General features: G+C 40.8%; 1 protein-coding gene and 2 non-coding genes across 3 annotated transcripts; 2 read left to right on the top strand and 1 right to left on the bottom strand.

Moving 5' to 3' along the window:
• Window positions 1-9,658: 9,658 nt before the first annotated feature.
• LOC141598000 (small nucleolar RNA R71) lies at window positions 9,659-9,765 on the top strand. Its single transcript, XR_012523204.1, has one exon. It is a non-coding gene; the product is annotated as a small nucleolar RNA R71 (small nucleolar RNA).
• A 5,673-nt stretch (window positions 9,766-15,438) lies between these two features.
• On the bottom strand, window positions 15,439-15,545 carry LOC141598009 (small nucleolar RNA R71). The gene has a single exon (XR_012523213.1). It is a non-coding gene; the product is annotated as a small nucleolar RNA R71 (small nucleolar RNA).
• Window positions 15,546-16,536: 991 nt separating this feature from the next.
• On the top strand, window positions 16,537-17,919 carry LOC141595417 (uncharacterized). Its single transcript, XM_074415381.1, has one exon. It carries the CDS (start codon window positions 16,537-16,539, stop codon window positions 17,917-17,919), a length of 1,383 nt encoding a protein of 460 aa, XP_074271482.1.
• The last annotated feature ends 215 nt before the right edge of the window (window positions 17,920-18,134 follow it).

Here is an 18,134-nt window from a genome sequence, read left to right as displayed (position 1 = left end):
TTATTTTACAAACGGTTGTAACTTAGTGTGGCCTTAGTAGAACGTGTTACCGTAATGATGGAACACGGTCTTGGTTGTATTTTGAGATCTCGTATCTCCGTTTTGGATTTTTCACTTGTAATTACAGTTTTATTTAGAATGTAAATGGGTTTATATTTGTAAATTTTAAATTGTAATTTTTTTAGAAGACCAAAGATGGAGAACCGGATGCTCACTCCCGCTGCAAGGTCAAAGATGGAACATCAAGACAAGCTTTTCGGGTCCAACGGTGGATTCCAAAGTTGTATTATGTTCTTTTTACTAGGATAGGCCACACTAGGAATTTTATTTACGTATTGCATTCTTTTATTTATTTTTTCGTAACGATAATTTGCATCATTTTCCGCCTAAAACCAAACCACCTAATTATTGCATGAAAACTGACACATATAGAGGTCACGAGTTAGTTTTCTTTGACATTCTTGTCACATGATTTAAGACATCACCTAAATTAATTCATTCACGCAGACGCTAGTTATTCGTTCACTTAATATGAATTATAATTAAGTTGATGGGATCTTCCTCGTATAAACTAAAATTGAGAACGGTCTTTATAGGTCAAACTCCAATGAGTCCCTTCTTCGTCGGTAGGCATAATATGACCCCTTCTACGTCGGGTAAGTTGGAACCGATTGACCTATTTTATCTCAACACTATGGTCACTCGTACGATCCTGTGATCATGGTGGACTATAGATAGGATTTACAGAAATCTATCGACCGAGAGTTCTTACGGAAGAATTAGCTAAACAGTTGGCTTATCAATTTACGGAAATTGAGTCTTGGGATCACTTGTATCATTCTTGAGGAAGATCAATTATGCAAGTGCTTGAGTCTACACGTTAAAATACTTTTTAAATAGACTTAAATCACCTCGATGAGTTGCTGATTTCGTTTTTGTTTTTCTTTCTTTTTCAGTGTAGATCACGAATTTTTAAACTGCTATAACGAAATGGCTGGTCCTACTAACGACCCAATGCCAAGTGCCACATTGGACCGTGAGTCCTGGCTTCGATCTTCATGAATCGGATGAATCGCCTACTCGATCAAGAATGATGGATCAAACTTCGCGGACCGGGAGGCGTCATTACGGAATGCCGCCGCCGCGACGGAAAGCTCAAATATCTAATTGAGCCCATCCCGCCAAACCCAAGTCCCACGGCTAGAGCTAATGAGATCGCCAAGTTTAACGATTTCTGTATGGAAGCGGGTGCGATTAAAAACGTACCCATTTTTGCAATGGAACCCAATTTGCAGAAACGCTTCATAGCCCATGGTGCAAACAAGATTTTCACCACGCTCACTAAGGAATTCTCAAAAGCACCGAGAATCGTGACCTATGAGCATACCACTCGCTTCTTTGATGCGAGACTCCGAAAGGGCCAACCAACAGTTAGCCCACACATTCTCGCATGATTGAGAATGTCGAGAAGTCGGAGACGCTTGATTATAAGATCAGCGAGAACATTGTTATTGACCGTATGCTTCATTCACTCCACGATGGTTTTGCGCTCTTTAGAGCGAATTACTATATGAATGATTTGAAGAAAAGTCCCCATGAACTGCACTCTCTCCTCGTACAGACCGAGAAGGACATGAAGTTCAGTGGGAGCATGAAATAGGATGTTCTCGTTGTGTCAAACAAGGGCAAGGGTAAGGGCAAAGTCCGACGGACCTAGCAGTAGGTAAGGCAAAGTTTAAGAAGTCGAGTTCGAGCAAGAGTGGGCCTGGTGAGTCGAGTACCTCATCGTGGCACGACAAAGAGCAAGGATGGTAACATGGAGTGTCACCATTGCCACAAGACTGGGCATTGGAGGCGTACATGTCCCGTATACCATGAGGACATAAAGGCAGGTCGCGTTAAACCTGTTGGTATGTTTTCTTCCTCTTCTACTTTTATTCATATGATTGAGATTAACCACGAAAGTTACGGAACTTGGGTACTAGATACTGGTTGTGGTTCTCATCTGTGTAATCATGTGCAGGGGCTCCGAAACATCGAACCCCTCGTAAAGGGTGAGGTGGACCTGCGTGTCGGGAATGGAGCACGAGTGGCTGCCGTCTTGAGGGGAACATATGTGATCCAGCTTCCTAGCGGATTTGAGTTATCTCTATATAACTGCTATTATGTACCCAGTCTTTCGAAAAACATTATTTCAGTTTCTGCACTTGACAAACTTGGATTTTCATTTGTAATAGAGAATAATTCTTGCATTTTCTCATTACACAATATGATTTATGGCAAGGCAGTCTCCATGAATGGAATTTATGTTTTAGATCGGACACAAAAATATTACACGTAATGAATAAAAAGTTAAAGGTTGGTGACAAAGATCAAACGTACCTATGGCACTGCCGTATGGGACACATAAATGAGAAACGCGTAAAACAGCTCATCAAAAATGGAGCTATCTCGGCTTTTGATTTTCAATCATTTGGCACGTGTGAATCATGTCTCATCGGTAAGATGACTCGTATTTCCTTCAAAGGTGTTGAAATGCGCGCTGCTGACCTATTAGGACTCATACATACGGATGTGTGTGGACCTATGTCAATCACCGCACGAGAAGGCTATAGGTATTTCATCACTTTCACGGACGATTTAAGTAGATATGGCTATGTCTACTTAATGAAGCACAAAAGTGAATCCTTTGAGAAATTCAAAGAATACCAGAATAGGGTACAGAACCTCACTGGGCGTAAAAGATTAAAACACTACGTTCAGATCGTGGTGGCGAGTATCTTTCTCACGAGTTTGATCAACACCTTAAGGACTGTGGGATTGCTTTACAGTTAACTCCACCTGGAACACCTCAGTTGAATGGTGTGTCCGAACGGAGAAATCGAACTCTACTTGATATGGTTCGATCCATGATGAGTCACACGATATTACCCGATTCATTATGGGGTTATGCTCTTCAATCACCGCTCTAATACTTAACCGAAGTCCGTCTAAAGTCGTTGATAAGACTCCATATGAACTATGGAAGGGAACGGTCCCTAACTTGTCCTTCATACGGGTTTGGGGCTGCGAGGCTTATGTCAAGTGGAGACACGAGGATAAGCTCGGCCCGCGATCGGTCAAGACATACTTTATTGGTTATCCTAAAGGAACACTTGGTCATTACTTCTATTCGCCAACCGAACAACGTGTTTTTGTTGCGGCTAGTGCGACATTCTTAGAGAAGGAATTTCTCGAGAATGCAAAGAGTGATAGAACCTTCGACCTGTCGGAGATTCCGGAACCAAACACCGAGCAACCATTGGAGGAACCAATTCCTTCAATCCCGGCTGCGGTGAATATTCCCGAGGAACCTAGGAGGTCGGGAAGAGTCTCTATTCCTCCCACGATATACATTGGTATGGTCGAGGAACATGACATAGATGACATTCTACTCTTAACGAGTAGTGAACCCGCAACCTATAAAGGTGCCATGACTAGTTTCGACTCAAAGCTATGGCTTGAGGCCATGCAATCTGAGATGGACTCCATGTATGAGAACAACGTGTGGGATCTTGTTGACTTACCTGCTAAGGTTCGTCCCCTTCAATGCAAATGGCTTTACAAGATAAAGCATTCTGTGGAAGGCCAACAAGATATCTACAAAGCACGACTAGTTGCTAAAGGTTTCACCCAAGTGCCAGGTTTGCACTACGATGAAATTTTTGCACCCGTAGTCATGCTGCGTTCCATTCGGATTATCTTAGCGATTGCCGCTTTTCATGACTATGAAATTTGGCAAATGGACGTGAAAACCGCCTTCTTAAACGGCTTTTTGGAGGAAGAGTTGTACATGGTACAACCCGAAGGTTTCATCGATCGAGAACATCCTAAGAAAGTATGCAAACTTAAGCGTTCCATTTATGGACTTAAGCAAGCATCTCGGAGTTGGAATCATCGCTTCGACCAAGTGATAAAAGAAAATGGATTCACTCGATCGGTCGAGGAACCATGTCTATATATCAAGTCGAGTGGGAGCAAGATTGTCTTTTTAATATTGTATGTTGACGACATACTCCTGATTGGGAATGACATACCTCTCTTAACTTCGGTGAAAGTATGGTTGAAGAACCATTTCCAGATGAAAGATCTGGGTGAGGCGCAAAGAATTTTGGGCATCCGTATCTATCGAGATAGATCACGTCGGATGTTATCTCTCAGTCAGGAGTCTTACATAGACAAAGTCCTAGAGAGATTCAGCATGACTAACTCCAAAAAGGGGTTTCTTCCTATGGCTCCAGGGGTGCATTTGAGCAAGTCTCGTGCACCGAGACACTGGAAGAGAAAGAGCGCACGACACGGATTCCTTATGCCTCGGCTATAGGATCAATCATGTATGCCATGATATGCACACATCCGGACGTGGCATATGCATTGAGTATGACAAGTCGATTCCAACAAAGATCCAGTGAATCACATTGGCTGGCTGTCAAGAACATTCTTAAGTATCTACGGAGGACTAAAGATTGGGCATTGACTTATGGAGGCCCTCAAAAGCTATGCGCAACCGGATTCTGCAGATGCTAGCTTCCAAACGGATCGAGATGACTCGAAATCTCGACCGATTCGAATTTACTCTTAATGGCGCCGCATCACCGGAAGAGTTCCAAACAAATGTTCTAGAGATTCTACGACCGAGTCCGAGTACTATGCCGCGTCTGAAGCTACAAAGGAAGCGATATGGATGCGTCAATTCTTACATGGACTATCTGTAGTGCCTAGTTCGAATGACCCGATCACCATCTATTGCGACAATAGTGGTGCCATCTTCCAAGCTAAGGAGCCAAAGTCTAGCAACAAGTCTAGACATGTACAACGGAAAGCTCATCTAATCCGAGATTACGTGGAGCAAAAGGAAGTAGTGATAGAAAAGATTGCTACAGATGATAATATAGTAGATCCTCTCACTAAACCATTACGACAAGATAAGCATGAAGGGCACGTTAATTCCATGGGAATTAAACGTGTTCCTAAGTTGTAGTACTCTTTTATGGATTAGATTCATTCCCTTATGTACTCTATACGACATCATCGTTTTGATATTTATATATTTTGTTTTTCATATGGAATTGTACGACAATTTTGAACACCACAAAGTGAACTGAACAAACATTATATCTTTTCAGTCCTTGATTGCCCACATGAGCTGATAACTCGGCAATTATTTTGTGACGTTGGTTGATGGTGGGTTCAACGAGCCATAAGTCAACCGGTTGACCGACCAATCACGAGGCGATTTATACGGATATTTCGTAGGACACAATTGTGACATCGACGTGGAGTCCTAAATGTTTTATAACATTCGGTGCCCGGTCGTGGATAGGACCTCCATGGTGATCCTAAGAGTCGATTCTTTTGACTATCGACTGTCTCTTGAGACTAAGGCAGATTTTGGGTGACTTTGGTTTCTTTCTCACGGTCATCCGTAACAGGGGGCCAAGTAGATTTTTTCTGGGTCATTTCATGCTGTGCTTAGATCGAAAGGATTCGAATTGAAGGAAATATTCAGCCTTTATCGTGTACTCGATATTTCTCGGGGCCACTCGAGGAGTCAGAATCGAAATGCATGGCCATGCTCGGATACGGATTCGTTTTATCGCTTAAGTTACTCTCTAGTCGGGAAACCACTCAAGATACGGATCGATTGTAAAATACGACCTTTGCGGATCCGGATCTGCAAATTGTTTTACATTGAGTGGGAGAAATTTTTAAATGAATATGAGAATCGGTTATCGCACATACACTTGTACGGACAAGTGGGAGTTTGTTGAGCCGTGTCCTCCAGCTTAGTGCGGATAACGTCATTGCACATACACTTGTACGGACAAGTGGGAGCTTGTTGGGGTTAGTGTCCTTAACGGTTAGTGCAAGGACTTATAAACCTCTAAAAGGATCAAAGGGCATACTTTTGGTATTATTATCAGTTGATCCACGTTTATCAATAACGGTTGGCTTGCTAGATAAGTTTGACGTTATTGTCATACAGATGGCGGTGATCAACTGGTCCCTAAAAGTCACACCTATAGGATACGTTTGAGAGATGTGACAAAGATGAAAATACAATCATGTTGATGCCAAATTTGACTAACCGCTTAGTCGGAGTTATTGACTAGTAATTAGTCAAACGCGATGTTGAGACAATTATTTAATACGGATTAAATAATAATGGCTAAGGCGAATTAAGCAGTTAATTCGTAAATTAAATATAAACGATTATATTTAATTAATGTATATTGAATAAGTTAATTATACAATATTGTCTTTGTCGGACATGTATTTCAACTAATCCATGTTATTAGTCGATGTATTAATAACCGATAACCGATGACAGTTTATAATAAAACCCGTCATATACATTTTAGCGGAATTGATCGGACCACAAGTTAAAAATGAGGAGAAAGTGGAAAGCCCACTCCCTCCTCTCATGACCCGCGGACCGAGGCAACAAAAGGAGAGGCTCTCTCTCCTTTTGACCTAAGCATTTCATTTTACATGAAAATTAGGGTTTTGAAGAGCAATTTTCTCTGAAAAACCTCGATCTCACATCGAATAACCTCACAATAGCTCTCTCAATATTGCAAGTCAATTAGAGAGCATTTCTAGCACAAGGGCATAGTCTCAGACGGTCTTGGGTGCAACGATTAGGAGGAAATCTCTGTTGATTTCTGTTCTTTACGCCGCATTACAAAGGACCCGAGGTTGATTCTTAATCTTTATCGTTTTCTATTGTATTTCGTTTATGACCATATTTCACATGTTAAATTTACGTTATAATCCTTAAGTTTAAAGGGTCTTATACGGATATTACCCCACACGGATTTACAAACAGCGTGAACTTAAGTTTTTGAAGCATGCCAGGATGCGCAGATCCTTACTTAGATGAGCGGCTTCAGGCCTGGGATGAGCGTCTTGCATATGATCTGTGCAGATTTTGCAACAGACTCCTTTCTTCAATTCCAACATTCCCAAGACCCGCGTCCTAAGGTCAGGACGCTCGGATGCTCCTCTGGGACGCTCAGATTATTAGCAGCTCCAGCGGATTCCCTCCTGGGACGCTCGGATTTTTTTCTGTACCCACGAGCTCAGTTCTGCCCGTGGAGATCTCCTTTTCCCGTATCATTCGTTCTTCATTCCCTTTCTTCATTGTTGCGGGTGCACTACGAAGGCTCGGTTTGCCTAGGCATTTGCTATCCCCACACTAGATCAAACACTACACATCAAAACACATTAAAATACCACCCTCACTTTCTCTCATATCGAAAATCTTGATCAAAATATGAAATTACAAATCCAAAAATGACAAAGATGCAATAAAGGAAATAAAATGCTTGTTAAAGGGTTAGAATATTTACAAATGGTGGTTTAGGGAGGACTCCACCAAACTCTCATTCTTTGATGAGACATCAAGGGGGCAAAGCCAAGGTGTTGTTGATGTTGCTCAACACCTTGTAGAAGTAATCAAAGGCTTTTTCATTTTCATTATAAAGATCTTGCATAGATCTTTGCACATTGTGTTCTTCATGGTGGTGACCCGAGTTAAGATGATGACTAGGATTAACAAAGCCTTGGTCCAAGGTCATATCATTGCCAATGTAGGGATTAACTAATCCTTCAAATTCGTCATCCCATACACCACAAACTTCACTAGCTTGTTCCCCAATGCTATCATGAGTTGACAAGAGAAACTCTCCTTCTTTGTTGTCATGGCCAATAAGGCCTTCTTCCTTACTTGTCATGATTGATGGTGACCTATTCAAGCTCTCATTGTTGTTGAAATCTTCTTGCTCTCCGGATAGAGCATCTTGAGGGTTATCCACTTTCTTCTTCCATATGGGTGGTGTTTCTTTACCCATGGTGTGATCTTTACATTGAGATGCTAACTTCTTCCTATCACTTTCTCGGCTATAGTGATCGATCTTGAAACATGGCTCATGTAGTCAGGGAGCTCTCATTGTTTTGTCAAGATTAAAAGTGATTGTCTCATCCCCCACTTCAAGTGTGAGCTCTCCATGTTTCACATCAATTACCGCTCCCAAGGTATGCAAGAAAGGTCTTCCTAAAATGATAGGAATGATGGAATCCTCCTCCATGTCTACAATGACAAAGTCTACCGGGATGAAGAATTTGCCAATTCTCACGGGCACATCTTCCCATACCCCTAAAGGTATCTTTATTGATCGATCCGCCATTTGAAGAGTAATGTTGGTGCATTTGAGCTCTCCCATTCCTAGCCTCTTGCACACCGAGTACGGCATGACACTTATACTTGCTCCAAGGTCACATAATGCTTTGTTGATTGTAGTGTCGCCAATGGTGCATGGAATAGAGAAACTTCCCGGATCTTTGAGTTTTGGAGGAGAACTTCCTTGTAGAATAACACTACTCACTTTGGTAAAGGCAATAGTCTCTAACTTTCGGATGGATTTCTTCTTGGTAAGAATGTCTTTCATGTATTTCGCATAAGCCGGAACATGATTAATCAATTCCGTGAATGCGATTGAGACTTCTAAGTTATTCACAATTTCAATGAACTTTCCAAGTTGCTCATCAAACTTAGGCTTAGCTTGATGACTTGGGAATGGAAGTCTAATCACAATGGGCTCCTGTTCCTTAGCCTTCTCTTCATTCTTCTTCTTTGAAACTTCATTGGTGGTGGGTTCTTCTTCCTTAGAGTTCTCCACAACTTTTTGCTTGTCACTAGCATCCACAACATCTTCATCAATTGGCTTCTTCGGCCCCTCATATCTTGTACCACTCCTCAAATGGATGGCACTCATCGTCTCATGTCTTGGAGGATTACTTTGAGGTGGTAATTGCCCCTTTTGCCTTTGAGAGCTAGAAGATGCTAATTGAGTCATTTGAGTTTCTAACATCTTGGTGTGGGCTAGTATGTTGTTGATGGTGATGTCTTTGGCTTGGCTATCTTTTTGCATTTGGGTGAAAAATTCTTGTTGGTTCTTTTGCATTTGGAGGACCGTTTTTTGAACATCAAAGCTTTGGTCATTGGATTGATTGTATGAAGGTTGATTTTGATAACTTTGGCTTTGATTGTAAAAGGGTCTTTGAGATTGATTTCTCATTGGAGGTGGGGTGTATCTTGGTTCAGGGTTTAGAACATTTTGGCTCTTGTATGAAAGATTTGGATGGAATTTGGTATTCTCATTGTAATAGTTGGAATAAGGGGTGCCACTCTTGTATGCTTGAAAAGCATTCACTTGTTCCCCTACATTCACTTTGTTCATGTGCCAAAGTTCCACAACTCTCACATACTCCATTTGGAATTAAGGATGATGCCACCATAGCATTAACATGTTGTTTAGGTGATTTGGAAGCCTCATCAAGCTTAGCCATGGCCTTCTCAAACTTCAAATTGATGGTGTCAATATGAGCACTTAGTTGAGCACCCAATTGCGTGATGGAATCTACCTCATGCTTTCCTGCTTTAGTGGCCTTTCGAGGCCTACTATATTGGGAATTATGATTCGCTATCTCTTCGATTTTGGCCCATTTTTTATTGTCATCAACTTCAATAAACATCCCATTGGATCCCATATTGAGGATATTGTGTGAATCTTCATATAGACCATTCCAAAATTGTTGCACAAGGAACCACTCGCTAAGTCCATGGTGTGGACAAGAATGACAAGTGTCCTTAAATCTCTCCCATGCTTCATACAATGATTCTTCATCCCTTTGCTTGAGCCCGGTGATTTGGGCTCTCAACATGTTAGTCTTCTCCAGAGGATAGAATTTCTTGTAGAAAGCAAGTGCCAACTTCTTCCATGAATCAATACCAAGGGTAGCCTTGTCTAGGCTCTTCAACCGTTGCTTTGCGGTACCGATCAAAGAAAAAGGAAACAATACCCATCGGATTTGGTCTTGAGTTACTCCGGATTGAGAAATCGTATCACAATAGTCACAAAAAGTCTCCATATGTGAATGAGGGCCTTCACTAGGCATCCCTCCAAATTGACTTCTCTCAACTAGTTGTATGAATGCGGATTTAGCAATGAAATTACCGGTTAAATGTGGTGGTGTAGGAGTACCATTTGGTAGGTTCTCCTCAGTTGGTACGGAATGTGATGAAAATTTAGGCATTGTGGGTTGATTTTGTGGTGGGTTTTATATTGGGTTGTCCTCTCCTTTTCTTGCAAAAGGGTTGGTAAACTCAATGTTATTTGGTTGAATGTCCACAATCTCTCCAATACCTACAACTCTTGAAGTACCTCTAGCAACTCTTCTATTGTAGGTTAAGGTCCTTTCAATCTCGAAATCAATAGGTAATAAATTACCTTGTGATCTCCTAGTCATGCAAAATATCAAACAACTAGAAAACAATTAGAACAACCTTGAGGACATTGACTTCCCCAAGGTAATGAAAGACACAACTAGAAACAATTAACGAAAATCAAATCAATTTAACACCGTCCCCCTAGTAAAATCTAAGCGCCATTTTTTGGTCCGGTTCAAACTTGTCGTCAAAAGCTACCAACCAAAACAATATTTATAACTTCACAAACTACTCTTAGTAAAGAGGTAAGTAAAAGTCAGATCCCAAGGGACGGGTATTGATGTAGTATTCTCAATTGCAAATAGCAATGTCTTAGGGTGTCATAATTTGGGTTGAGGTGATGTGTAATCTAAGCTAAACAACAAAATGAAAGTAAAGTAACGGAAATAAAGCAAGCAAATAAAAAGGGAGTTGTAAACAATTGATTAAAAGCACTAGGGTGTCATGGGTTTATAAAGGATTCATGGGAGTTGATCGTACAAACATGTTCTCAACTAGATGCAAGCACTTAGTGTTGTGATGGGATCGAGTTAGTGTATATCTTAATCCCTAAGAAGGTTTGGGTCTCGGAGCCGAGTCGTCTAGACCGTACAACACTTACAAGTCGACTTAATCCTTCATATTCAACTCTATGCATGGTCTAATAAGACTCGAGTTGGTTTATATCTTACAAGCCTCATTGAAGAGATAAGAGATGGGTAAAAAATGCAAGGATTCATAGGCTCGCATTTCATCAAATATAACATGTTCATAGGTTGAAATTACAATAAGCAAGCAAATTAATTATGAAAACATATTAAATTAAGCATAGATCAATCCTCATGTTTGTTTCCCCTGATTTCCCATTAACCCTAGCTAAAGAACTACTCACCCATGATCAAGTTTAGCATGCTAATAAGGTTGTCAATCATACTAACAAAGCAAAACATGATGAATAAATGAAAGTAATTAACAGTAATTAAACAAGGGTAAAGAGGAATTATACCTATGAAGATGATTACAAATAATAAAGCAAAGAATAATAGAAGTAATTGATGATTGATGGAAGGTTGTCAAACCTCCAAATAAACCCAAATAATCTTCTAATTACCCAAATAAAAGGAAGAACAATAGAGAAATTAAGGAAAGATTAAGATGTGATTAGTAATGAGAAATGTAGTACAACTAAATTAGGACTAATTTAAGAGAGGATTAAGAGATGTTAAGAGTGGATTAAGAATTGATTAAGGAATGATGCTAATCTAGGTAGTACAAAGGGGTATTTATACTAAAGATTAGGTACAAGGATTAGGGTTACTAAGGGCACATTATTTGGGGATGTTGGTTACCTCATTAAATGGTCAACCCGCTTCCGTCAATTTTAATCAGTATGCTGGTTACCTCAGCCTTGGTCCAGCTTCCGAGAAGGCATTGTTTTAATACTTTGCTGAATCTTCTCATAATTAGGCCTCATATCTTCCTATGTGACTCCAGTAGATTATTTCTACAGGAGGTATGATGGACAAATTCCTATTGTTAATGACCTTCAGACGTTTACTGAACTACCAGTATTACAAACACGGATAAATTCATTCATCCATACACGAACTGCATATCATAATCGGATAGCTACTCGCAAGTCAACCATTCAAACACAAACTTATATAGCAAATATTGAACCAACAAGTCAAAAGCAGGGTGGAACATCGAAAAAAAGGAACCGATAAACCTCAAATGCCATTAAATCATCAAAATAAAATAAAATCTAACGGATAAGGCTAACGTGAATAAATTAGAAACACCAATAGAAAAATTTTGTAGATTAAAGTTGATTTGACTAATATTTGAGCACATTTAGTCCCCAAATTAACCTCGTTCCCATGCTTTCTAACATATATTAGGGTCATTTCTTATCTTTAGTTTCCCACTTTGCATATTCTTTGAGGTTTTGTGTCCTTGGTAAGAGAGGAATACTAGCCTTGCATGTATGGAACAAAATGGAGGTAAATGGATCGCATCTAATGACTAAACATCGAAAAGGAGACCGACACTAGAAGCGTAAGCAAATAAATGAAGTGAATTAGGGAATGGCGAAAGATCCGTGCATCCCTAAGACAGTCCCCACAGATTGTTAGGGAGCCAAGAATAAGAGAAGAACCCTGTCCCACGATCCGAGCGTCCCGTACGAGCGTCCCAGACATAGGATCTGAGCGTCCCAATACCAGCTCGAGCGAATCCTCTTACAGGACCAGGCATGCTTCAAGCCAGGACGCGCGGATTTCCTTAGGAGTTGCAAATTAGCAAGCTTCTCTTAGGGTCTTAATCGTCATTTAAGCCCTTAGTAACCCTAATCCTTGTACTTAATTTTAGTATAAATACCCTATTGTACAACCTAGATTAGCATCTTATCTTATCATATCATAATCAATCTCTTAATTTAGTCTTAATCAAGTTGTAATACACATTTTCAATATTAATCTCATCTTAATATTTCCTTAATCTCTCAATTGTTCTTAGTTTTAGTTGGGTAATTAGAAGATTGTTTGAGGTTTATTGGAGGATTGACAACCTTCCATCAATCATCGAGTTTACTTCTATTATTCTTTTCTTTATTATTTGGATCATCTGATATATGATTTATTTGCACCAAATTTCCCTTCTTCTTCCGTGTATTCTGACACCTATCGAGTCGGTTTTGTACGCCTTACCTTGCATTTTGTACCAGATACCCGCATCTATGATTTTGTGCCCCTCTTGCAGGATTTGAGAAGGTTATAGAGAAATTGGGGCAAGTGAGGCGGTGCGATGACTAAGCATGAGGAAAAGAAGGTTGAGATATTGAAGCAGTGTTCTCTGCCGGCAGCCGGTCCACCGGCAGGGAACACGACCTGGTGAGAAGAAAGGAGAAATGCTGAAGAAAAGTTCTCTGTCGGCAGGCCGGTAGCCGGCCCACCGGCAGGGAACCCCGTCCCATGCCTTAGACAAATTAAGGAGAGAATTGAAAAAAGAAAGGAGGAAGATCTCGCTGCCGGTTGGCACCCCGACAGCCGGCCCACTGGTACACACACCACCAAGCTAAGGAATTGAAGTTAGAAACCCATCAAGAGGTGTTCTCTGCTGGCAGGCCGGCAGCCAGTCCACCGGCAGGGAACATACCTAAGCCAATTCCAACACATATTGAAGAAGAACTCGCTGCCGGCAGGGAGGCCACTAACCGGTTGACCGGCACAGAGACCAAAACACGCGAAATGGGCTTTATTTCCTTCTTATGTCTAATCCAATGGGATAGTATAAATACCCCTTCCCTAATCATTTGTAAAAATATACCCTAGATCTGAAAATATTTCCTTAACCTTATGCAAACCCTTAATCAAAACTCTAATCTTTCCTTAATCAATCATTAATTACTTCTTATATTAGCTTAGAATTAGTATTATTCAATTGTTTACATTTAGTATTGGGTTGTTAATTGGAGATTGGTGAAGATTATTCTTCTATTTAATCAAAGGTTGCAACTTTGTCTTCATTATTGGTATAATCTCTTCTCTATTGTTGTCCATCTTTCATTTGTTTACATATTGAATTGTTTAGTTTATAGAATTTGCAAACATGTTTCCCTTTGCTTGTTTTATGCTAAATTCTTCACCTTTTGTTTATGTCATCATGAGCATGTATGAGTAGTTCTTTACTAGGATGTAGGGGAATCCCTTGTAGTGTTAAGGAGAGGCTTTTGGCATGGATTAATGGTAATTCTTGGGTTGTTTACATTTACTACTTGTTATGCACATAAGGTGTTTGTAGAATTATCCAAATGAGTAAGTTGAGTAATTCTCCTAACAATCTATCTACTATTTGAGTGAGTAACTTGAGTAGTGACTAGGATTTGATAACAAGTTTTGAGTTCGATTAATTGAATGAGTAAGTCGGTTAATCTGGGCTTAAGTGTGGAATTTATATCGAGAGATTAGAGTCTACATGTTGTAACAACCTAGATAACTATTAGTCCTTGCCTATTTCCCCTCTCCATGCTACTTGGGTGAACCCGACCATCCTAGTCTTTCTTAATCATCGTTTTAAACCATCTTAATCGTTGTTTAATCCATACTTGCTTTAGTTTACATTTTAATCATTAGTTTAGAACTCAAACCACCTCTTTTAGATCGAACTAAACTAGCTTATAAACGGGTAATCCTAGTGCCACAATTTTCGTCCCTTGGGTTCGACCCTTTTGCATATTACAACGAGCAATTGTTAACTTGCAAGAGGAGTATAAATAAGACTCGTATCATGTTTTTGGCGCCGTTGCCGGAGATGGCAATATTGGATAGGATTAGTTGTTTTCATCTAGGCTTAGTTCTCTTATTTTGTTGCTTGTTTATTTTCTCCCTTTGTCCTAGTGCATCTCTTGTATTAGGACTATTTGATCTTTTTTTAAGTGCATGAATAGGTGCTACATCGGACCTCTTTTCCCACTTGATCACGAGATCGAGAAAACATTCCGGGCAAGAAGAAGATTAGCTCTTTCGGCAATTTGAGGATCTCCACCCATTTTTAACCCACCAATCAACCACAATTCCACAATACATAACTTAAACCAACCACCCTCTTCCTCCACCCTATCACCACTTCACATTCCACATAACTCTCCACCTCAAAACTCTCCCATTGATTCACCACAAAATCCACCAACACATTCACAACATTCCAACCATACAAACGAAACCGAATCTCCACGAAACAATATCATAAACGAAGACATGGCGGACCAACCAATGGGCTATTACAATAGGCCGGATCACAATAGTGCATGTTCGGCTATCAACTATGGAGCTTTTGCTCCCAATACATTTGAACTCCGGCATCATGTAATCAACAACATGCAACAAGACACTTTCCATGGGATGAAGAATTAAGATGCACACCAACATCTTACATCCTTCAAGGAGAAAGCGGGTTCCATTAAGCATAACGGTGTGACGGAGGAGCAAATGCTCTTGATGCTATTCCCCATCACTTTAAAGGATAACGCTAAGAAATGGTTAAATTCCCATAAACCGGGCACATTCACTACTTGGGAAGCTCTATCTAAGGCCTTCATCAATAAGTTCTATCCGCCTTCTAAAACCCTAAGAATTTGCCATGAGATTCAAACTTTCAAACAAAGACCTATGGAAACTCTAAGTGAAGCTTGGGAACGTTTTAGAGACCTCCTAGCATCATGTCCACACCATGGTATCCCGAAATGGATGACCACCCAAACCTTTTTCCAAACTCTTGAGCAAAGGTTCCGGGACATGATCGTGGCGGCATCGGGTGGAAACTTTGATGGAATGAATAACGCTCAAATCACGGAAATGATTCAAAATATTTTCGAGATGGAGAGTAGTTATGCTAGAGATGTGGATTATAAAAGAGAAGGACCTTCCAAGATAGAAATGGAGTACAAGGCAAAATTGGATACTTTGACAAAGGAATTTGAAGAGTTCAAATTGGCAAAGAAGCATGGAGACTCGAAGCATGCCACTGAAGGTGGACCTAGCCATTCCAAGGTTTATTACATCCAAGAACCTAGGTCTTCACCTATGCACTATCCTCCTAAAATGCTTTGCGATTATTGTGGCGGTGTAGGGCATACCATTGAGTATTGTTCATCTATTCCGCAAGATGATCAACAAGAGTGCTTTGTTCTTCAAGGACAAGGTGCACCGAGGGTCTCCAACTAACGTCATGAGTCCTTGTACCGCGCCTTCCCTAATAAAGACCCAAAACTTTCATATGCGGGGCAACCAGTGGACCCCAAGTATCAACAACCTCAATACATGCCTCCACCAAAGCCCGACAATTCTAGGCAATACACTCAAAACCAAGGCCAAGGCTCTAACTACCAAGGCCAAAGGCAACATGACAATCCAAACTACATCCCACGTCATCAAAGAGACAACTACCGCAACCAAAACAAAAATCCTCCGTACCAACAACAAGGTTACCAATCAAACCAACAATCTCAACAACCATTCAACCAATAACAAGGATACCAACAAGGGTATCAACAACAACAAAATTTCAACCAACCACAAAATCAACAACAATACATAGAACCACCCAACCCCACCTCTTCTCTTAAGAAATTGTTGAGGGACATGGATGCCAAAGTTGACAATTAATTCAAAAGTTTGAAGACCGAACTTGCAAATGTCCAATCACATCAAAGGAAATTTGATTCATATATGGCCAACCAAAACCCCTCATCTTCACAAAGAGCTCCTCACCCATTGCCTCCCCAAGGCTCTTATCCTAGAGATGGGCCACCACCACACCAACAAGCTCATGTGGTGACCTTGAGGAGTGAGAAAGACTTGGAGGACACTTACAAGGATTATGAATCAAAGAGAAAAACAGATGTCATGAGAGATGGGGAGGAGAGTCCACCTCCCTCACCATCAAGTAGAGTGGACAACACTAAGAAGGGGAAGGTGAGTAACTATGTTGAGGATGATGATCACTTTGTTTTGGAGGAGATAGTGGTTGAAAGAGACCAAGAAAGAGTGGTTGAAAGAGAAAAAGGAAAAGGAAAGGAAGCACATGAAGTAGCTAACACCAAGCAAGCCACAACTCCCGAAAAGACCATTAACCCTCCAATTCCATTTCCTAATAGAAGTAGAGTCATGAATGAGGAGAGGAAGTTCTCCAAATTCTTGGATATGTTGAAAAAGCTTGAAGTTTCATTACCTTTCACCGAGGTAGTGACACAAATGCCGCTCTACACAAAATTCTTGAAAGATGTATTGACCAAGAAGAGAAGCATTGGAGGAGATGGTCTAGTCCATCTTAGAGGAGAATGTAGTGCAATATTACTCAATCCCATGCCGGAGAAATTACAAGATTCGGGTAGTTTTTCCATCCCGTGTACGGTGGGTAATGTGAGCATTAAAAGGGCACTTTGTGATCTTGGTTCTAGTGTTAGCATTTTGCCTCTTCCCATTGCGAGGAAAGTTGGGTTACATGACATGAGTCCCACCTCCATGACATTACAACTTGCTGATAGATCGGTCCAAAGACCGATGGGTGTGATCGAGGACGTGTCGGTTACGGTTGGCAACTTCTACATCCTGGCGGATTTCATGGTACTTGACATCCCGGAGGATCAACAAACACCAATCATACTAGTAAGACCTTTCCTAGCGACCGGAGATGTTAATATTAGTGTCAAGGAGTGGAAACTCACCTTCAAGGTGGGAGGGAATGTTGTTGAATTCTCTTTGACCGGAGCCATCTCACAACCTATGTTTGAAAGTGTTTACTCCATAGACATGTTGGAAGAAGTTATTGAAGAAGCTAAAGACAAGTGCTCGGGGGAGCATTTGGAGGAGGACTATGAAGTTTTACCACCTATCTTGGATGAAGTTGAGGGTCCGAACCCTCCTAAGGTAGATCTCAAACCTTTGCCCCATTCCCTTGAGTATGCCTATCTCGATGAGGCACACTCCTTCCCCGTGATCATCAATGCGGACCTATTGGCTTCACAAAAAGAAAAACTCTTGAAAGTTCTTAAGGAAAACAAGAAAGCCATTGGGTATAGCCTTGATTACCTCACGGGAATCGATCCTTGAGTGTGCATGCACCGCATCACACTTGAGGACAGATTCACTCCTTCCGCCCAACCTATGAGAAGGTTAAATGAAAAATTGAAGGAGGTGGTAAGGAAAGAAGTTGATAAGTTGCTTGAGGACGGAATTATCTACTCCATCTCCGGGAGCGATTGGGTTAGCCCGATTCAAATCGTCCCCAAAAAGGGCGGTATGACCGTGGTTGAGAATGAGGATGG

The sequence above is a fragment of the Silene latifolia genome, chromosome 8, assembly GCF_048544455.1.
Source record: "Silene latifolia isolate original U9 population chromosome 8, ASM4854445v1, whole genome shotgun sequence".
NCBI classification, from domain to species: Eukaryota; Viridiplantae; Streptophyta; class Magnoliopsida; order Caryophyllales; family Caryophyllaceae; genus Silene; species Silene latifolia.
This window is presented reverse-complemented; position numbering and strand designations above follow the sequence as displayed.

Bases quoted from the DNA above. Each gene is read 5' to 3' on its own strand.
- LOC141595417 (XM_074415381.1), top strand. From the start codon at position 16,537: ATGGCCAACCAAAACCCCTCATCTTCACAAAGAGCTCCTCACCCATTG.